This window comes from Xiphophorus maculatus, chromosome 4 (assembly GCF_002775205.1).
Source record: "Xiphophorus maculatus strain JP 163 A chromosome 4, X_maculatus-5.0-male, whole genome shotgun sequence".
Classification (NCBI taxonomy): domain Eukaryota; kingdom Metazoa; phylum Chordata; class Actinopteri; order Cyprinodontiformes; family Poeciliidae; genus Xiphophorus; species Xiphophorus maculatus.
The window spans coordinates 30,334,547-30,351,557 of record NC_036446.1 but is presented as its reverse complement, the minus strand read 5'-3'; the positions used below and the strand labels follow the sequence as shown (position 1 = coordinate 30,351,557).

The 17,011-nt window shown below is 39.3% G+C and overlaps 2 protein-coding genes across 3 annotated transcripts; one reads left to right on the top strand and one right to left on the bottom strand.

Moving 5' to 3' along the window:
- Positions 1–7,198: 7,198 nt before the first annotated feature.
- LOC102219566 (pyridoxal phosphate phosphatase PHOSPHO2-like) lies at positions 7,199–9,358 on the bottom strand. 2 transcript variants are annotated; one of them, XM_005802528.2, is made up of 4 exons: positions 9,276–9,358; positions 8,749–8,842; positions 8,542–8,636; positions 7,199–8,026 (listed from the first exon to the last, which is right to left on the bottom strand). In XM_005802528.2, exons 2-4 carry the CDS (start codon positions 8,817–8,819, stop codon positions 7,458–7,460), a joined length of 735 nt encoding a protein of 244 aa, XP_005802585.1. In that variant the 5' UTR covers positions 8,820–8,842; positions 9,276–9,358; the 3' UTR covers positions 7,199–7,457. The 2 variants fall into 2 exon arrangements, with proteins under 2 accessions (XP_005802585.1, XP_023187678.1); XM_023331910.1 differs by lacking the exon at positions 9,276–9,358 and adding an exon at positions 9,102–9,213.
- Positions 9,359–9,765: 407 nt separating this feature from the next.
- On the top strand, positions 9,766–15,797 carry LOC102235482 (synapse-associated protein 1). Its single transcript, XM_005802505.3, has 9 exons — positions 9,766–10,076; positions 11,125–11,243; positions 11,445–11,511; positions 11,931–12,004; positions 12,395–12,534; positions 13,221–13,384; positions 14,714–14,760; positions 14,874–15,030; positions 15,160–15,797. The coding sequence occupies exons 1-9, from the start codon at positions 9,887–9,889 to the stop codon at positions 15,288–15,290; spliced, it is 1,089 nt and encodes a 362-aa protein (XP_005802562.1). The 5' UTR covers positions 9,766–9,886; the 3' UTR covers positions 15,291–15,797.
- Positions 15,798–17,011: the final 1,214 nt, after the last annotated feature.

Here is a 17,011-nt window from a genome sequence, read left to right as displayed (position 1 = left end):
CAGTAGTGTCAGTTCTACACCTGAACGCCTCGGCCCACTGCAGCCGCTACATTTAGAGTCAAGTGTCTTCATTTTGCCCTCGCTCTTGACTCAGCTGGCTCTGAGCCGTGGAGGACAGAGGATGCCAGCAGTTATCCCCCGTATCTCTCCATCTCTCAGATCACGGAGCCGGAGCTCATCCTGTTACACCACATAAGGGACTGTTTGCACGTATGTGCTAAGGTGGGCACAGAGAGCAGGCTGTCAAAGCCATTAGCTCAAAGCAGGCACAGCTTTAACAAGGTATTCCAGTGTTTTCTTGGGTAGCAGCCCACTGTCGGAGAGCAGGGATGTTTCCCTCAGACGTGGGGATCATAACTCAGCCATCTGGGCACCATCAGCACCTGCTTCCTCAGGCGGCGGGGACAGAGTTTTGAACATTTTGAAGCTTTTATTGCCTTCCCTAACCTGCAGCAAAGTGATATTAAATTACTACAACAGAGCGACGGTGGGAGCTGTTGCTTTAGAAGAAATATTTATATATAAAAATCCCAACCGTGGATTTTTAAAATTAATTACAGCAGTGGAAAGTGTTACCCTGGCACGCTCAGTGTAAATAATTGAGCGGGTTGCTAACGTGGCGTATAGTCAAACCCAACTCCAGCTGGGCTTTTCACTGTTTTTTTGTTTGTTTAAAACCTCTAAAAGTTACTATTTCACTGCAGCATAAAATATTCACAGGGCAAAGAGCTGACCACATGCTGCAGCCGAGTGCTAGCTGCAGCTGCTAGGGTCTTTCTAAAAGTTGATGGGGATGCACACATGGGTTCACGCCTGGCTGAAGGGAGCAGGTCAGAGCTAGTGGATAAAGAGAAAGACCTTAGATAACCCGTCTTTACTGCAGCAGGTCAGCAGCCTTCAGCAAGCGCATCGAGCCAGGAGTGTCATGAAGTGAGGTGGTGAGGAAGACACTGTGGGCCCAGGTTGAGATGAAGAATGAATTATGAATTTAATGAAATTGTCAGAAATACCAAGTCCAAAGTCCAGGCAGCACAGAATGAGTGGAAGGCTAATGCTCACAACTGGTAGCAACTGGTACAAATGAGTAACTGACAGCAGACTAGACAGCTAGACAAGGAGGAACAAGGAACACAGGTGGGATTAAATACACAGAGGGTAATCAAGGAAACGAGACACAGCTGGGAACAATCAAGCGGTAGACAGGACAACACGAATCAATAGACACAGAAAACTCAATTCCTCACAAGAAGAAGATCTCCTCGTTGGACAATTTATGAGATCTGAGCATCCCCCCCCAAAAAACAAAAAAGTCAAAAAAAAAAAAATTCTTTTTTTGTGATTGTTGCAACCTAAAATGACTGATATTTTTCAAAAAGTCGTGGCCAAAGTTGCACATTTTTAAAAAAGTTTTATTTTTGCCGTAACATCGTTGTACAAAAAAGTTTCAATCATTGCACAGAACCTCCCCAAAAAAAGACAGAACTTTAACATAGTTAACATTTCAAAGGGCAACATTAAGTAAATTCAACTTTTTAAAGCTGTACATGATGTTATAATTTTACTTCCTCATTTTAAAAAAAAAAGCATACCTGGAGTGTCGCTTTGATTCTTTCACGCACGTTTGAGAAATCCTTTAATCTCCATGGCAACCAGAGTGACCATGGAGTAGGAGCTGCCTTTGAGATGCAGCTCCTCCTCAGAGCTTCAGTCCCCAGCAGGGTTTCTGCCTCACAGAGCAGCCCTCCCCAACTCTGCTCCTTCAGACTAGCCATCAGCAATTAGCAAACACCTGGCAGAACTGTATATCAGCTGAGCTCATTATAGCAGTTACATGTCAGAGAAATGTTGGTATAAACATTCTTAAAGGGTTAATAGAGGAGCCACGTTGTGATGACTTCCTCGAATTAAACGCTTCGCACAGAATTCAATTCATCAATGTCTTGCTGTATTTTCAGCCAAATGAAATCAGGGGTGTCTAAACTTTTCGTCAAGTGGGTCAAAACCGTCGAGTCCAAAGTACTTGCAGACCAAGAAAAAATAAAACAAACTGAAGCAAATAAAGTATTCTATTGTTGATGTTATTTGTTGTAGATCCAAAACTTTAAAAGAGGATTTTGCGCATCTGCTATATAAAAAGTGAGCTGTCTAGTTGTCAGTATCTTTTGGGTTTGATTGAACAAATTTATTTTCAGTAATAAGAACAGGATTTGGGTCACTTTGTTTCAAAGCGCATGCTATATTTGGCCAAGTTTAGTAAAAAAGAAAATCTGATTTGGGCGCATCAGTCAACTATTGAGTGAAAGAATCTGGATTGACGAGGTTCTACACTTTGTAAAAGGATGGTTAAAAAAGACGAATACTTTGTGTTGCATTTAACATTTGTCAGAAAATTACATTGGTGATCATTTTACTCCTGATTACAAAAAATTAAAAGTCTCCATCAACCACCAGCGCTGGATGAGGCAAATTTGTATCATTTTTGAACTGAAGTTGGGGCTGAGGGCCACAACCGTACAGGAACCCAGCTGTTTTTTTTCACGTGGCTGTGGTCCTCCTCTTCCTTCATACAAAAGAAACAGAGCAGCACTTCCATTTAGTCTCCGGAGCCTCTTGCTAGCCGGGAGACTTCCAATTCCCTGAAGTGCTGCAGAAATCAACCGAGCAGTCGTCGGTTCATCCACGTATAATTTCACCATAGGGGACGATGGCGAGGAGAGTAGCTCCCTTGATGACTATTAAAAACTGATTACACAGAGAGGAGCGTCTTGCACCATGCTGGATTTGAAAGGATTTATGTTTCGGTTTCTTAATTTAGCACCAAAAAAAAAAAAAAAAATCCTTCCTACTCCCCCAGCCCTCTCTTCAAGTGTCTCCCTTAAGGCTTCGTAATATGCGCGCCGTAGAACATGAACCCAAGTTGCTTGCCTAAATGGCGGCTTTTAAGGCCAGTAAATCCTTAAATTAGCGGCATGTCCTTCACTAAGCAGATGGGGGGTGAAGCACAGCAATGTTCCACACAGGCAGGAATCAATATGCCTGTTGATGTTACTGGTTTGGAAGTGACCCCACCTACTTATTTTTAAATGCTGTAAGCACATGCAAATCTGCAGTGGTTATTAATAGAAATCAGAAAGAAAGAAAAGTGTGGCATATGTACAGATACAGTGGGGGAAATAAGTATTTGATACACCACTGGTTTTTGAAGTTTTCAGTTTTTCCTCTTGCAAACAATGGAGAGCTTTGTCATTTTTATTGTAGTCACCTCAGTTTTGGAAGACCGTATCTTAAATATTCACTTAGTGCTTATCAGAATTGTACAAATATAAAAATCTTGTAATTGTTTTGCTTCTGTAGTTTTAAACGACTGCCTTCTATTTTTTCATATATATATACTTTTATTTTATTTACTGATGATTTTCATTTAAACCTAGTGTTAAAGGTATTTTAGGGACATATGCTGTAAATAAGGGTAAGGCTAAAAAAAAACATCTTTTTTCTTGTATCACACACTTCATATGTTCAACAGCCGGTTGTAGCTAGTTGCGCAAACCAGGAAGAAGAAAACAGGAAGTAGGATGGTGACGCGGCATGTTAGCGCGCGAACAGATTTATACGCGTGGGATTTTAATTGTGTTTCTTATTTAATGAAAACATCGAGAAATTATGTTCTTTTTTTACAACATTAGCGGAATATTTGACAAAGTTGCGATGGAAACGCTGCCACTGTCGTTCTGTAAAAAGCTCCAGACTCTATTCTTTGTAAGTGTGAAAATCAAATGCTTATTTTTCCACACACACGATAAACAGATGGATAGACAAATACTTGCAAGAAGTTCATACAAATCTACAGCAGAAATTACATTACATATTTAAATTTAAACCTGCCGCATTGCAAAGATTTCATATTACATGCGATTAAAAATTAGGTTTAATTTGGCATCCGATGGCAGCATGGAGGCTGTTTTGTCTCTTTGCAGTGGATTAATGAGAATGTTAGTTGAAAAAATTAAGGACTGCTTCTTGATTTATCTTAGTTCAAAACAAATGGATGTTTATAGTAATATAAGTCTTCAGCTTACATTATTTGTGCCGTTAAATCATTTAGCTGAATTTTCCTGCTAGATCAGCTTTTTTTAAAAAATAACTGATGCTGCAACACAAACTGCATACATTTGGGGAAATTATTAATATCACCTCAGGTGATGTTAGTAAGTCAAAACCGACCATGACATTTTTTTTATTAATATTTCAGCACTGTTTCCACTACAGTGAATTTTCGTATTTGCACTTAAAGTTTGTACCCTCACAGTGTGTTCTGCAGTAAATGAGCTGTAGTGTTTGCAAAGGCCTGGAGGGCAGATAAAGCTAACACAGGCAGGCAAACTTTTTATCCCAGGAGTGAAGTCTGTTTTCACCTGTTATCATTACGCTGTATTAGGGTCATCGGAGGTAGAAACAAGGAAAAGGAGGAATACATTTCTGGCAAAAAAAACAACAAAAAACACTCTGAAATTTTGAGATTAATCTCATAAGTTTTCTGGAACCAAAAAAAAAAAACGTTTTAATTTCTGAGTTTGAAAAGTTGTACTTTTGCTAGAAAAATCTGAAGTTTTGGAAATTTGTCCCAGAAATTTTCTAGATAAAACAACAAATTGAAAATTTCTGAGTTTGAAAAGTTCAAATTTGCTGGAAAAAACTCAAAAAGTCGAAAGCTTTTCATTTTATTTTTTTAATTTCGACTAATTCATCCGTAATCATAAACTCTTAAACATCTGGAAACATAAATTGAAGAGCTACAGGCTGCGTTGAGGAGTTTTTAATAGTTAATAAAACACCTTTAAGCTTAGATTGTACCAATAGTGTGAATAAAATAAAAAGCTACAACAAATAATTTACTTTTCTATAACAGCCCATCCTCACAAATCTGATGCTGCTGAACAGGAACGTTTTATCTTTATTAATATGCAAAATAAGATATACGATCCATTCAGTACTACTAAACTTAAATTGTTGCTTACATAACTTTAATACTTGAAAGTATTACAGATGTTTAAAAATATGTTTCCATTAGTGACGAGTCAAATTAAATTCCTTTGGGCTCCACAATTTTTCAGAATCACAGTCAAAGCTACTCTGACGCCCCATCAATAAATACCTTCATACTCCCACATATGGCCAACAGTAGAAATTTACATCTATAAAATTCATAATTTACAGATTGGGGATCTAAATAAAAGGCAGACACAAATGGCCTTCCTAAATTTCCAGTAACAGGTTTATTATTTTACAGAAATAAAACTGTTTATCTGGCTTAGAAATCTATATCCTGTTAAAATGGTCATTACATTTTGTCTGGAGACAAAATAATCAAAATAATATTCTGCATGTGTACATGATGTGTGTACACATGGACCAGGTTCTTATTATCACAACTGCTCCAAATGGGCCAGTTATGGCTGAAGGTATTGTTATGAAATTTATTTCATCATTCTGAAGATCAGGGCTGCACACAACCCAGCAATAAACTCAGATGAATGTTCATTTGAATGCTCCAAACGCAACAAATATGAGCAACCCTGACCGTCCTCATTATGAGACCGTCTTGAGAAAACAGAACATTTTCACTCAGAGGTTTCTTCAGAATCGCTGTAATACAACAGATCCAAATATGCAACTGACCAAGACAGCATTGTGTAAATAACTAATGATTCAAGTCTCCTATTTCTTAGAAAAATAAAAATAAACTATAGTGGATTTAAATGGAAACTAAAATATTTAGTAACTGGAGAAATATGAGAAGTTATTTTCAGTATATATATGCTTTATATATATATATATATCGGTCTATTTAAGTTGAATCTGTTGCATCATTTTATCCATTTAATTGATTAGTTTTATAATTAAGTCGATACTTTTTTCTTTTTTTACTTTGTATTGCCATTAGTGTATACAGTATATATATATATATTACTTTATATATATATATTCTTCAAGTATTAATGTTTGATTACAGGCAACGTATCCAAGGAGATGAAATGTGTTTTTCAGGTATTTTCTGAAAACTAGATCAGGCACTGATGATTGTTTCCAAATTTCCAAACAAAACAAAATAGATCTTCTCAACCAGAAATAAATGTTAAAACACAAGCAGTTTAATCTCCTGCAATTAAAAAAAAAGTAATAACAACTGGACTAACTCAAACTGAGATGATTATTTTCCTAATAAATTTTAACATTCACTTTAACATTCAGTTGACTTCTGAAAATGATACATCACTACAATGCAATGGAGCAAAACACTGTTTACACTAAATAATTTTGTGACTTTGTGAGATTAACAGGCAGAAATTGATTGTTTTTAAATATTTTTTTTATAAAAAATAAAGTTGTGTGTTGTTATTTAATCAATGTATCCATGGAGACTACACAAACCACATTTTTCAAAGCTTCTCTCAAACCAAAACAACTACAGTCAGCCTTTCTTGACATTTTCCAAAATTTCAAATAACTAACATATAAATCACAAGACAAATTCAATTAACTCACAAATATGTTACAAATCCACAAATGCAAATATTTCCATGAAGCCAACACATGGCCATGTTTAGCCACCTGTAATCAGATGGAAACACAATGATTTGAATATTGAGTTTCAGAATATTAGAACATAAAAGATAGCGTGTGGCACAAAAATGTCAGGGTTTTTTTTCTGATTCTTAATGCTAACCATTAAGTTTTTGAAGCTACACAGGAAACCCCAAACAAGTGAGAAGGGATGTCATTTAAAACGTACACTGATAACTAAAAAGTATTTTTTATTATTATTTGTTATTCTTTCGTGCTCTCGTCTGGTCAAGATAAATTTAGTTTTGTTATATTCTTAAATATTCATAAAGGCATAACATAGCTATCAAATCTTTTTTCTTTTAAATGACGTAGTTGTTAACAAAATGTTCTGGATGATAAATTGGCCTAGAGGTTATTGCAATAAACAATAATATTGTCGTTTTGAGGCCATTTTCAACTAATATATTGGTAATCCCATAATAATGCAAGTTTGCCCTCTCAAAGACTAATAAACTTTCATTCTGCACTAAATACTTCACACTGGGACTGGAAGACATCTTAAATATCCAAAATAAAACTTAACAACCAAAAACAATAAACAAAGAGCAAATAAAACATGAACAAAAACACAAACAAAATCATCGATAAAATGGATTATGAAATCCCTGAAAACAAAACTGTCCTTCGAAAAATATTAATCATCAGAATGGAAATGATCAAGCTCGCTTTAATTGATCATGCAATTAAGTGATTGTTTGCTGCGACAGGCTGAGTTGTTATTATAATAAAATCACTTTATCCCTACAAATTCTTCAGTTCCAATTAAAAATACAAGAGCCATAATAAAATCTTTTGACTGGGCGTGGTGAACGGCGTGGTGAGGATGTGGATCATTGAGACTGCAGACTGTCTTTCAGTTCCTGCAGGATGTCGGCGCCGCTGCTCCATGGAATAACCTTAGCTGAAATGGAGTCGTTGCCTTCCTGATCGCTTAGTCGGGTCAGCATCTTATCCAGGGTGTAGCCCTTCCTGGGCATCACAGCGTCACGCCCACTCAGACAGAACGAGGGGCAGAGGTCGTTCCCGCCGTCCCCCACGTAAAACACCCGCCCGTACACCTCGCCGCCGTCTGCCTTCCCGGAAAGGTACGTCTCCAGGACTTTCTTCTTGCACATGTTCACGGGGCACTTGGCACACTGGTGCGAGTGGTGGGGCCGCAGCTCCATGTAGCCGGACTCGCTGATGCTGGCCGGGTTGGAATACACCTGGTCCACAGCTACCCGGAGTCCCGCCCCCTGCAGGACCCAGTCGATGAACATGGTGTTGGCGTCGGAGACGACGATGCAGTCCACCATGCTTTTATTCTCGGATATGAATGTGAGCAGCTCCAGCATGCCGGGTGTGAAGGGGATGGTCTCCATGACGCTGCGGACCCGGTCGGGGGCGACCCCCTGGTCTCCTGTTAGAACCAAAGACAGAAATTATCAGAATGGAAAACCGGGACGCAGATTACATAAAAACTCCGTAAATTAATTCTGAGTTATAGAAAGAAAGCTAGGGCCAAAGCTGAATTCCATTACCTAGGGTATTGCTGACCCTCTACATATTCTTTGGGCCTTAAAACCGCAGTATGTAACTTTTATAAAAAATGTTCTTTGTTAAAACTGTCACCGTGTCATTACAGTTTATTATGAGACAGGTAATCTGTGAAAAGATCAATCTCCTCCACCTCCCACCTGAGCTGCTGTCTGAAGAAATGCACCGCTCCCAACCAAAACCAACCAATCAGAGCCAGGAGGAGGGTCTTATTGCTCTTAATCATGCTGGTGAACGTGCCCCGAAATGGGTAAGTTAACTGTTAAAGTAGAGCTCATGGATAGACTCAGAGTTTGTTGAACCACCTCTGTGGAGGACTCACTGAGCACAATGGAGGACAAACTGAAACATAAGAAAAACAATGTAATAGGTTCTAACCTATGTAGGCCATCACTCTGGCCATGTACTCAGTCCACTGGCCCCTCCTGTATGTGCTCTCCACAGACTCTGGGAGAGTCTGCTGCGGAAGACACCTTAAAGCAGGAAAAATAAAGATCACCAGTTAATAAACTAACACTTAGAATGCTTATAAAATACCCAGTTTCTTTGGACCCTGTGACATGTAATAAAACTTTTAATACATACTTGATGACCCAGATGTCACAGTTCTCGTCCACCACAGTGTGGTCAAAATCAAACACCATCAGGATCTTCATTTTTAGCCGCACTTTCAAACAGCCTGCCTCGGAAAAAGGAGAATTCATTAACTTCAAGAACATGTGCGTTGCATGTTTATTACTGGGCCACGTTTGTCTTTCCAAATCAAATCAATATTGAGTGACTCGATAAAACACAATTATGGTCTCTATGAAACATTGAATCTATCAGGCCGATCGGAAAACCACGTTTAAACTAATCATTTTTTCATTTTTGTATTTTGCATTAGTACGTGGAAGTTCCGTTTGAGTGTTCTGTCTTTAAAATGACCGGATATTTACCGGACGTCTGGCGCAACCTTGTTTTCTTGCAAGTAAACCTAGTAAATTCCGGTGTCCGCACTTTCACTTGATTTTAGCAGACACAACGATGAATATATAAACTGCATTACGCTGTATTTTGACTCAATTTACACAAACTTCAACTTAAACAAGTGAAACGAGAACGAAACTAACCGTATTCTTCCTGTCATCAGGCAGCCGAGGCTGTATTTATGTCTATGGCCGAGACTACATTCAACTTGCTCACTCTGTGCTGACGTCTACGTGCTTTCTGCTAATTACCGCCCCCTTCTGGCTGTAGAAAGAATGGCACGTTCTCTAGGAACAACATTAGAGAATATTTAAAATTATTTGTTGGATACCGCCATATAAATATATTTATTCTAAGGTAAATTAACCTTTTTATTTCTTTTAATTGTGCTTTATGCTTGTTGTAAAGTTCACAATACGCTATTATTATAAATATATAATAATAATAATAATAATAATAATAATAATAATAATAATAATAATAATAATAATAATAATAATAATAATATTATTATTATTATTATTATTATTATTATTATTATTATTATTATTATTATTAGGGGAGTCAACAAACGTATTACAGCCTTGTGGCCACTGAGTGGCAGCATCGAGCGAGCACCCCCCAAAAAACGTAGAGACGAAGAAGCTTCTAGTTCCTGGTTGCATTAAAAACATTTTTTACATTTGTGTGAGTTCGCAGTCAGTTTCCGTTTGTCATTTTTCTTTTATCATTTCGTTTTCTCCCTCGGACCAGCATGTTCAAAGGGTTCGGGACGTGGCTGGGTTTGGAGAAGACGTCAGAGGAGAAGGAAAGCCTCAGTGTGCAGCAGGAAGAGAAGGTGGTTGAAGCCCAAAACGAGGTAAACAAACAGCAAGCAGCTGAGCAGGATGATGGGGCAACGGAGACGAAAGAAGAAACCTCTGATCACAACAAAGGACTCGGCGGTGAGGGGCTGATGCTACTATTTTCTTCTGAATGATCATACATAGCTGCGGTCAGAGGTCATGAAAGATGGATGTTTTGTTTATTTTCAGCTCTAAAGGATTTTTTTTTTAAATCTATTTTCCCAAGGTGGGACGATTAACGTGCAATTTCACCCGTTTTGGTCCCTCACATTTTAATCTCTTGAGGATTTTCTCAAATCAAAACATATCTCGGGTAAATTGTAGGTTTATAAAAACTGTAAAAGTAGTTTGGGGTTATTCTGAAGAAGGACTGCCAAGTCCAGGGTGATCCATTAGCCAATTCTTCAACAATTCTTCATTTTGTCGTGATCTGATAGAAAGACCTGTAGGATCAACGGAATTTGTTTAAGCTGCTTATGAACAACTAACCATAAACAGGAAACTGGTGGAACACCAGTGTCACTGGGAACAGGCAGACCAGTTTGAAGACGGCTGCATGAGCAAACAAAGACTTAAGGCTATTGCTCCACCTTTCAGTTGATCGTATATATGCCAGGTTTTCAGGTAACAACCTTTTGGAGCTAAAATATTATGTTCAGTTTGTAAAACTGTTATTTTTTAAAAAAGGAAATAGGTTATTGATTATCACTGATTTATCTTTTGAGTTTGTGGGACTTTTTCTACCAGTCATAGTTGAGCTGAAACAAGCAAGCTGGAACAGTATTCTTGTGGAAACGGTCAGGGAATGGAATGATGGAGAGTTAAAAGCCATGGAGTGCCAAAGCATTAAAATAATTATCCCAATCAAACTTATTTAAAGGACCAGCGCAGGAGAAAGGGAAGGATAGTGACATGGAGGCATAGGATCCTCTGGTTAAAAACCAAGAGTGGAATGGTTCACACAGCCAAAAGACCACAGCAACACAGAAAGGACAGTTCAAATGAAACATTAAAACCTAATATTGACAGCCTGTGTTGCCCATAAAGAGTGGATGTACACTTCTGAGTGTTTTAGAAAAAAAACGTATCAGTCTGCTAACACCTTGTGTAACCCTTCTGTTCTCTGTTCTGCTTCCACCAATTGAAGAGTTCATCTTCAGTTTCGCCTCCAGTGCCACCAAGAAGTTGTCAGAGTCTGTGGTGGGAACCGCTCAGACCATCAAGAAGACGGTGGAAGAAGGGAAGATCGATGGCATCATAGATAAGGCACTTTGCTCTTCTTGCTTATGGGACTTTTAGGAAACGTTTCTTCACGGATGGTTCAATTTGTTTTATTTCAAGGGCTGTGTTTGACTCATCATTTGTTCTGTTAAGACAGATAGGCCAGTTGATTGGTCTTCTGCTGATTGTATTGTAAACTTTTTTGTCTGTGTGTGTGTTTTTCTTCTTTTCTTTTTTTTTTTGCAGACTATTCTGGGAGATTTCCATAAGGAGCAAGAGAAGTTTGTCCAAGAGAAGAAGGCCAAAAAGTCAGGTGAAACAAAGACCTCTGGGTTTATGGCAGCAAACCTACAGCGAAGCCCTGCAGACACATGCAGAGCACTATTCCATCTTCTCCAATCTATCTGGTTTTATTATAAGGAGCTACGCAAAGTTCACTGTTTTTTAAAACGGAAAGAAAATAACCCGCAGGGATTTCAAAATGTTCTTCTCATACAAATCTGAAGAGTGCGGTGTGGCACTGGGATGGAGCACATGGAGCTGGGATGTGTAGAAACATCAACAATTGTTCTCAGCTATCTCTTCAGACATTTTTTAATCTGTTGGTAAAATGTCTAGTTTTTAGCCTACGTAATGTAGAAATACATGATGTAATAATTAGATGGCAGAGATGTTGCCTTGTCTGAATGGCCGTGACTGACTGAGTGTCTCTGTTGGCTAATGTTTGTGTAGAAGCAGCAGTGCCTCCCTGGGTGGGTTACAACGAGGAGGAGACCATCCAGCAGCAGATCCTGGCTCTGTCCGCTGTAAGCAAATTCTACTCTGTGTGCAAAAAAAAAAAAAAAGTGCTGTCATTAGCGTTATTTGTAATTGGCTTACAGTGTACCAATGTTATTAGAGCTGTTGATCTTAATCCTACAGGAGTAGAAAACGACAACGACAAAAAATACTTGGACTTTGAAATGCAGAGTGTGCCATATCATTTTAACTATTCTAAAGTAACATCAGCTGACAAACACAAAATTTGCAATATTCGCTTAAATATTAAACAAGTTAACAAGTTTGTTAGCGGTGTAGCATTGTACACCACTTGCAAACAAACGTGTCAGCATGCGTGATTCCTAATGCCGCAGGACATGGTGGGTCTGTCAGGCCATTACGCGCTGACCTTTGACCTCCGGGTCGTCTGGTTCCAGGACAAGCGGAACTTCCTGCGGGACCCTCCGGCTGGTGTCCAGTTCCACTTCGACATGGAGCACATGTACCCTCTGGCGGCCGTCATGCTGGAGGAAGACCAGCTTCTCAACCGCATGCGCTTCGACCTGGTTCCTAAACAGTAAGGGCTCCTTCAGCTTCCTGTGCGAAAGTTCAAACCTGTAAGGACCAATCAGGTGCAGGCCACTCTGTCTCCTCTTCTTTCGGGTGCCGATTTTGGACCTTTACCTTTAACCTGCTATGGAAGGAACAGAAGTCACAAACTGGTCAACCAGGTCAAAATAGTTAAAAGTTGTGTGATGTAATTATGCTCTTTTGTCTATTGTGTACATTTGGTTGGTTGGTAGGGAAGCCTGATTGTTTCTCTGATGTGAGAAGAAGTTGAAGAGGCACATTTGGAATCAAAGGATTATAAGATACACCTGAAAATACGTTGATATTGAAGTTGTTTATCTTTTTAAATAGTTTAGTTTTACTTTGAAGTGTTGCGATTGCTTTGACTGGCAGTGACAATCATCTGATGGGTTATGACTACTGATCAAGTCAAAACAATCACTTTCCTGATATTATTCATTAAAACATTGTTTTTGTCGAAGGCTCCAACCAAAACTACAAAGATGCAAAACGGCGGAGAGGCTGAAAAGACCAGAATCTCTTCACATTTTAAACACCTTATCCCCAGCAGTCCTGCAGGCGTCGCGCCTTCGTGTCAAGCCCCGATTGTCGCGGAACCACTAATGATTTGCTCCTTGATTGTCACAGTATGTTCAGATGTGCAAATACTGTCATGGGTTTGTGTTCTTACAGGGTGAAGGAGGACGTGTTTTGGAGGAATTACTTCTACAGGGTGTCTCTGATCAAGCAGTCGGCTCAGCTCACGGCGCTGGCAGCCCACCAGCAGCAGCAGCAGCAGCAGCAGAACGGCGGGGAGGGCGGGGACAGTGTTTCACCTGACGACATCGTCTTAAAAGGTCCTGCTTTAGTTTCCTACCTGTGTTTTTTGTGGCTATTAAAAATTTGCCGAATCAACCACAGAGTTACAAGGCGGTCTGGAAAATTCTTTTAAAAAAGTATTTTCCAGCTCTGGATAAGGCTGGAAAGTCTGGAAAAATGTTCCCGAATGTGTCTGTCTGTAGATTTCTTTAGTTTGTGGGTTTTTGCAAGTTGCGTATCACCAACCTGATCACTGCTGAAACATCTGGCATGGATTCATCTTAAAGTTTAGTTTTTATATTTCAAATAATAATAATAATGCACAATGTATTTATTTGTAGTCATCACAGAATCCATATGTGCAGTTTTGCAATCGCATGAGGCTCCTTATATGCAATATTTGGTTGAATGTTATGTTTCAAGTGCCATACATTGAAATTCTTTATAAAAATGTGGGCTAATAAAGATCATATCATTACAGTGGATTAGAAAAAAAAAAATTTTGGAAGTTGTCCACGTTTTTTCAGTTGCATTAGGACTATTTTTGCCCTGCTGAATCCAAAAATCACATCCATTTTTCTCAATCAGGTCAAGTTTTTATCCCAATTTGATTTAGAGAAATTTGATCTTCTGACTAAATTGATGACATTTTTGTGACATTATCCGTTCATTTCCGTTAATATTGCTCATCCAAAAAACGCTTTAGGAAAAGAAAGAATGTTTTCTAACAGAGTGTACTAATTTAATATTACAAACTTGAAGATTTCTATAAATTGAATAATAAACCCTGATAAGGGTAAGTACATGTAAATCGAACATTACGTCTTCGTTGTGTAAAATTCTCCGTCTCTTTCCTGTCCTGATGGAGTCTCTCCTCCTGCTCAGATCAGATTCTCAGGAAACCGATCCAGATGTGAGAACAAGTCGTGCATTTGATGCTCATGTTTGAGCAAAACCAATGTGATTTTTGGACTCAGCTCACCAGAATGACCCCAAAGCAGTTGGAAAACCACTGACAATTTTTTGGCTGTTGACCAGTGTTGCCACGATCATCAAAATTAGATTTATTTTTGATATCGATCAGCTCTGGTTTATATTTTAATTGTACTTGAATTATTGGAAACCATTGGACTGAGATCTGCTTAACATTTAATGTAGATAAGTTTTGACTTTATGTGAGAAAAAAAACAACCTGTGTCTTGTTAAAATGATTTTGAATCCTAGTAGCGTTAAAAGCAGCATTTTAAAATATCGCTAAACTTGCCTGTTAACAACAGTCTACAGCAGCCCTGCTCCCTGACCCTCATAGGCAGATGACTTTAAAGTTCATGAACTGGAAACTGAAACATGATATTGGTTCTTTGCAGACGTTAGACCAAAAACTCCACCGGTTTCCATCAGCGACATGCAGAAGGTAAAAAAAAAAAAAAAAACATGACCCTGAGTAATGTGTTTTTTTTATGTCATGCTTAAAAAAGAGGAAAACCAGCCACTTAACTTTAACCTGCCTGCATACTCAAACCTCAGGCACCCCACGAGGAGGAGGAAGAGATTTCAACAAGTCCCGGAGTCTCGGAGTTCGTGAGCGACGCTTTCGACTCGACGGCGATCAACCACGAGGACCTGAGGAAAGAGATGGAGCAGCTGGTGCTGGACAAGAAGGACAGCGCCCCGTCTCCAGACGGTCAGCCTCCTCAGCGCTTCTTTGTTGTCGATTTTTTTTTTTGTTGGTTTGTTTGTTTGTTTTTTTACGCTGAATGAAACCGGTTTCGCTGTAAATCCCAAACTCTTCTGATCATTGCTTCCCGTCCAGATGAGGCAGCAGACTGGGAAAAAGAGCTGCAGCAAGAGCTCCAGGAGTACGAGGTGGTGACCGAGTCAGACAACAAGGACGACCAGTGGGACCAGGAGATCGAGAAGATGCTCCAGTCCGAGGACAGCTAGGGAGCGACGCCGCATAAAACCGCGGCTCCGAATCAACCACCAGTGATGCGCGAGGACCGACACGCCCAAATCTCTCTTTCCTTACGCAGTAAAGTTGATCCAGCTGTAGCAAAAGTGCATCAGTTGGAGGCAGGGCGGGTATATTAATGAAGTAGTACTTTCTTAATTAGTTTGTTCTTCTCCTTTTCCTCCAGCCTCTGTCTCTTGACTTGCACGTCCTCTAGAGGGAGCTCTGGGACAACTTACACCAGTTTTGCACAATAGGTGGCATTCTGTGCTTGGCTGGACAACTGTGTGTTGCATAGTGAGGAAGGTTAAATGTAAAATTAAGCGGCATGTAAATAAAGACAGCTGTAACACTATACTGGAAGTTAGATTTCCTTCATTATGAAATATTTTATCTCTTCTTACTTTGTGTACAATGTTTCTCCATAGCTGGAAAACTGTACCTTTACTGTGGTTTTCTTACTTTCTTTGGATTCTTTAATAAATGATAATGTTATTTCAGACCAGACTGCATCACATCTATGGTGGAGAAATTACAGAATGAATGATGTTGGAAGTGGATGTAAACTATAGTGTCACTGCAGCATGAACACAACAAAACGTCTACTGAGCCCTTATAGGGACATTGAATTAAAAAATAAAAATAAAAAAAGTTTTCTCATGACCGCCACACACCATCTTGTACTGTCTGGTGCGCACGACATTCTAATATATTTTTAATTTTTTTATTATTTTTTTCCTTCAATGTCTTTCTAGGGGTTCCGTAAAAATCAACAAGGAACTGATGCATGGTGGAAGTAAGGAAAGCAAAAAGTAATATCAGACGTGAAACAATCAGGAGCGCAGACTCGTGCAATCACCAACCAGCAGTCATACCGCTGTCAGCCAGAAGGGGGCTCCAGACTCCTACCTGCTTCAACCCGACAATATTGAAGTATTTCCGTGATCTTCAACTGTCTTTTCTAACAAATAAGAAAAAATACTGTAGCGAGTAATTATGTTGCTAAATATATTTTATATATCCTTCATAAACAAATGCATCAGACAAATAAGTTCTACGTACATAATGGCAAAAAAAGAAGAAAATCTGTGAAAACCATTGATTCATTCTTTCTTTCTTTTCTTTTCCTTTTTTTCTTTGCTTAAATGAACCAGTTAAAACGGTTAAAACAATTGTTTATTGTTCCAGGCTTTAACGAGTTTAACCAGTCGTTGTAGTTTTTCCACGCCGTCCCGTTTCACCGCAGGTCTGAGCGTGTTCACCTTTCCACGCATTCCCGTCCCACACTTCCGCCCGCACCGACAACCCGGGGAGGGAAGAGAAGAAAGTCCAAGTGAGCGAGGGAGTGAGTCAGCCAGCGTGGAATGACAGACCCCAGTTAAATGAGACAGACACGCGGCTCTGCTTGTTCCGACCGTGCCTCGGCACGTTTCCCACATTCTACAAGAGACGGCTGGAAACAGGCACCAACGTGTCTGCAGGGTCTAAGCCTCTCTTTTCTGTTCAAAAAAGACACTAGGTGGGGGAAAAAAAGAAAGAATCAATATAAAGATCAATACACAGGGTATGTGAGCCATTGTTTCTTCTTCCCTGCTGGGTTTAAGCAGGATCAGATGCAGGTAGCTTAATGAATAGACATCTGAATGGGGGTTGGTGTTGGTGTTGGGGGATTTCCTCTTTGTTTTGGTCCTCATTCTTATCTTGGCACAGTCTC

Bases quoted from the DNA above. Each gene is read 5' to 3' on its own strand.
- LOC102219566 (XM_005802528.2), bottom strand. From the start codon at position 8,819: ATGAAGATCCTGATGGTGTTTGATTTTGACCACACTGTGGTGGACGAG. The intron at 8,637-8,748 runs GTATGTATTAAA...TCCTGCTTTAAG, and splicing joins TGTGACATCTGGGTCATCAA to GTGTCTTCCGCAGCAGACTC. The intron at 8,027-8,541 runs GTTAGAACCTAT...TGGTTCTAACAG, and splicing joins CAGAGTGATGGCCTACATAG to GAGACCAGGGGGTCGCCCCC.
- LOC102235482 (XM_005802505.3), top strand. From the start codon at position 9,887: ATGTTCAAAGGGTTCGGGACGTGGCTGGGTTTGGAGAAGACGTCAGAG. The intron at 11,244-11,444 runs GCACTTTGCTCT...TTTTTTTTGCAG, and splicing joins TCGATGGCATCATAGATAAG to ACTATTCTGGGAGATTTCCA. The intron at 11,512-11,930 runs GTGAAACAAAGA...ATGTTTGTGTAG, and splicing joins GAAGAAGGCCAAAAAGTCAG to AAGCAGCAGTGCCTCCCTGG.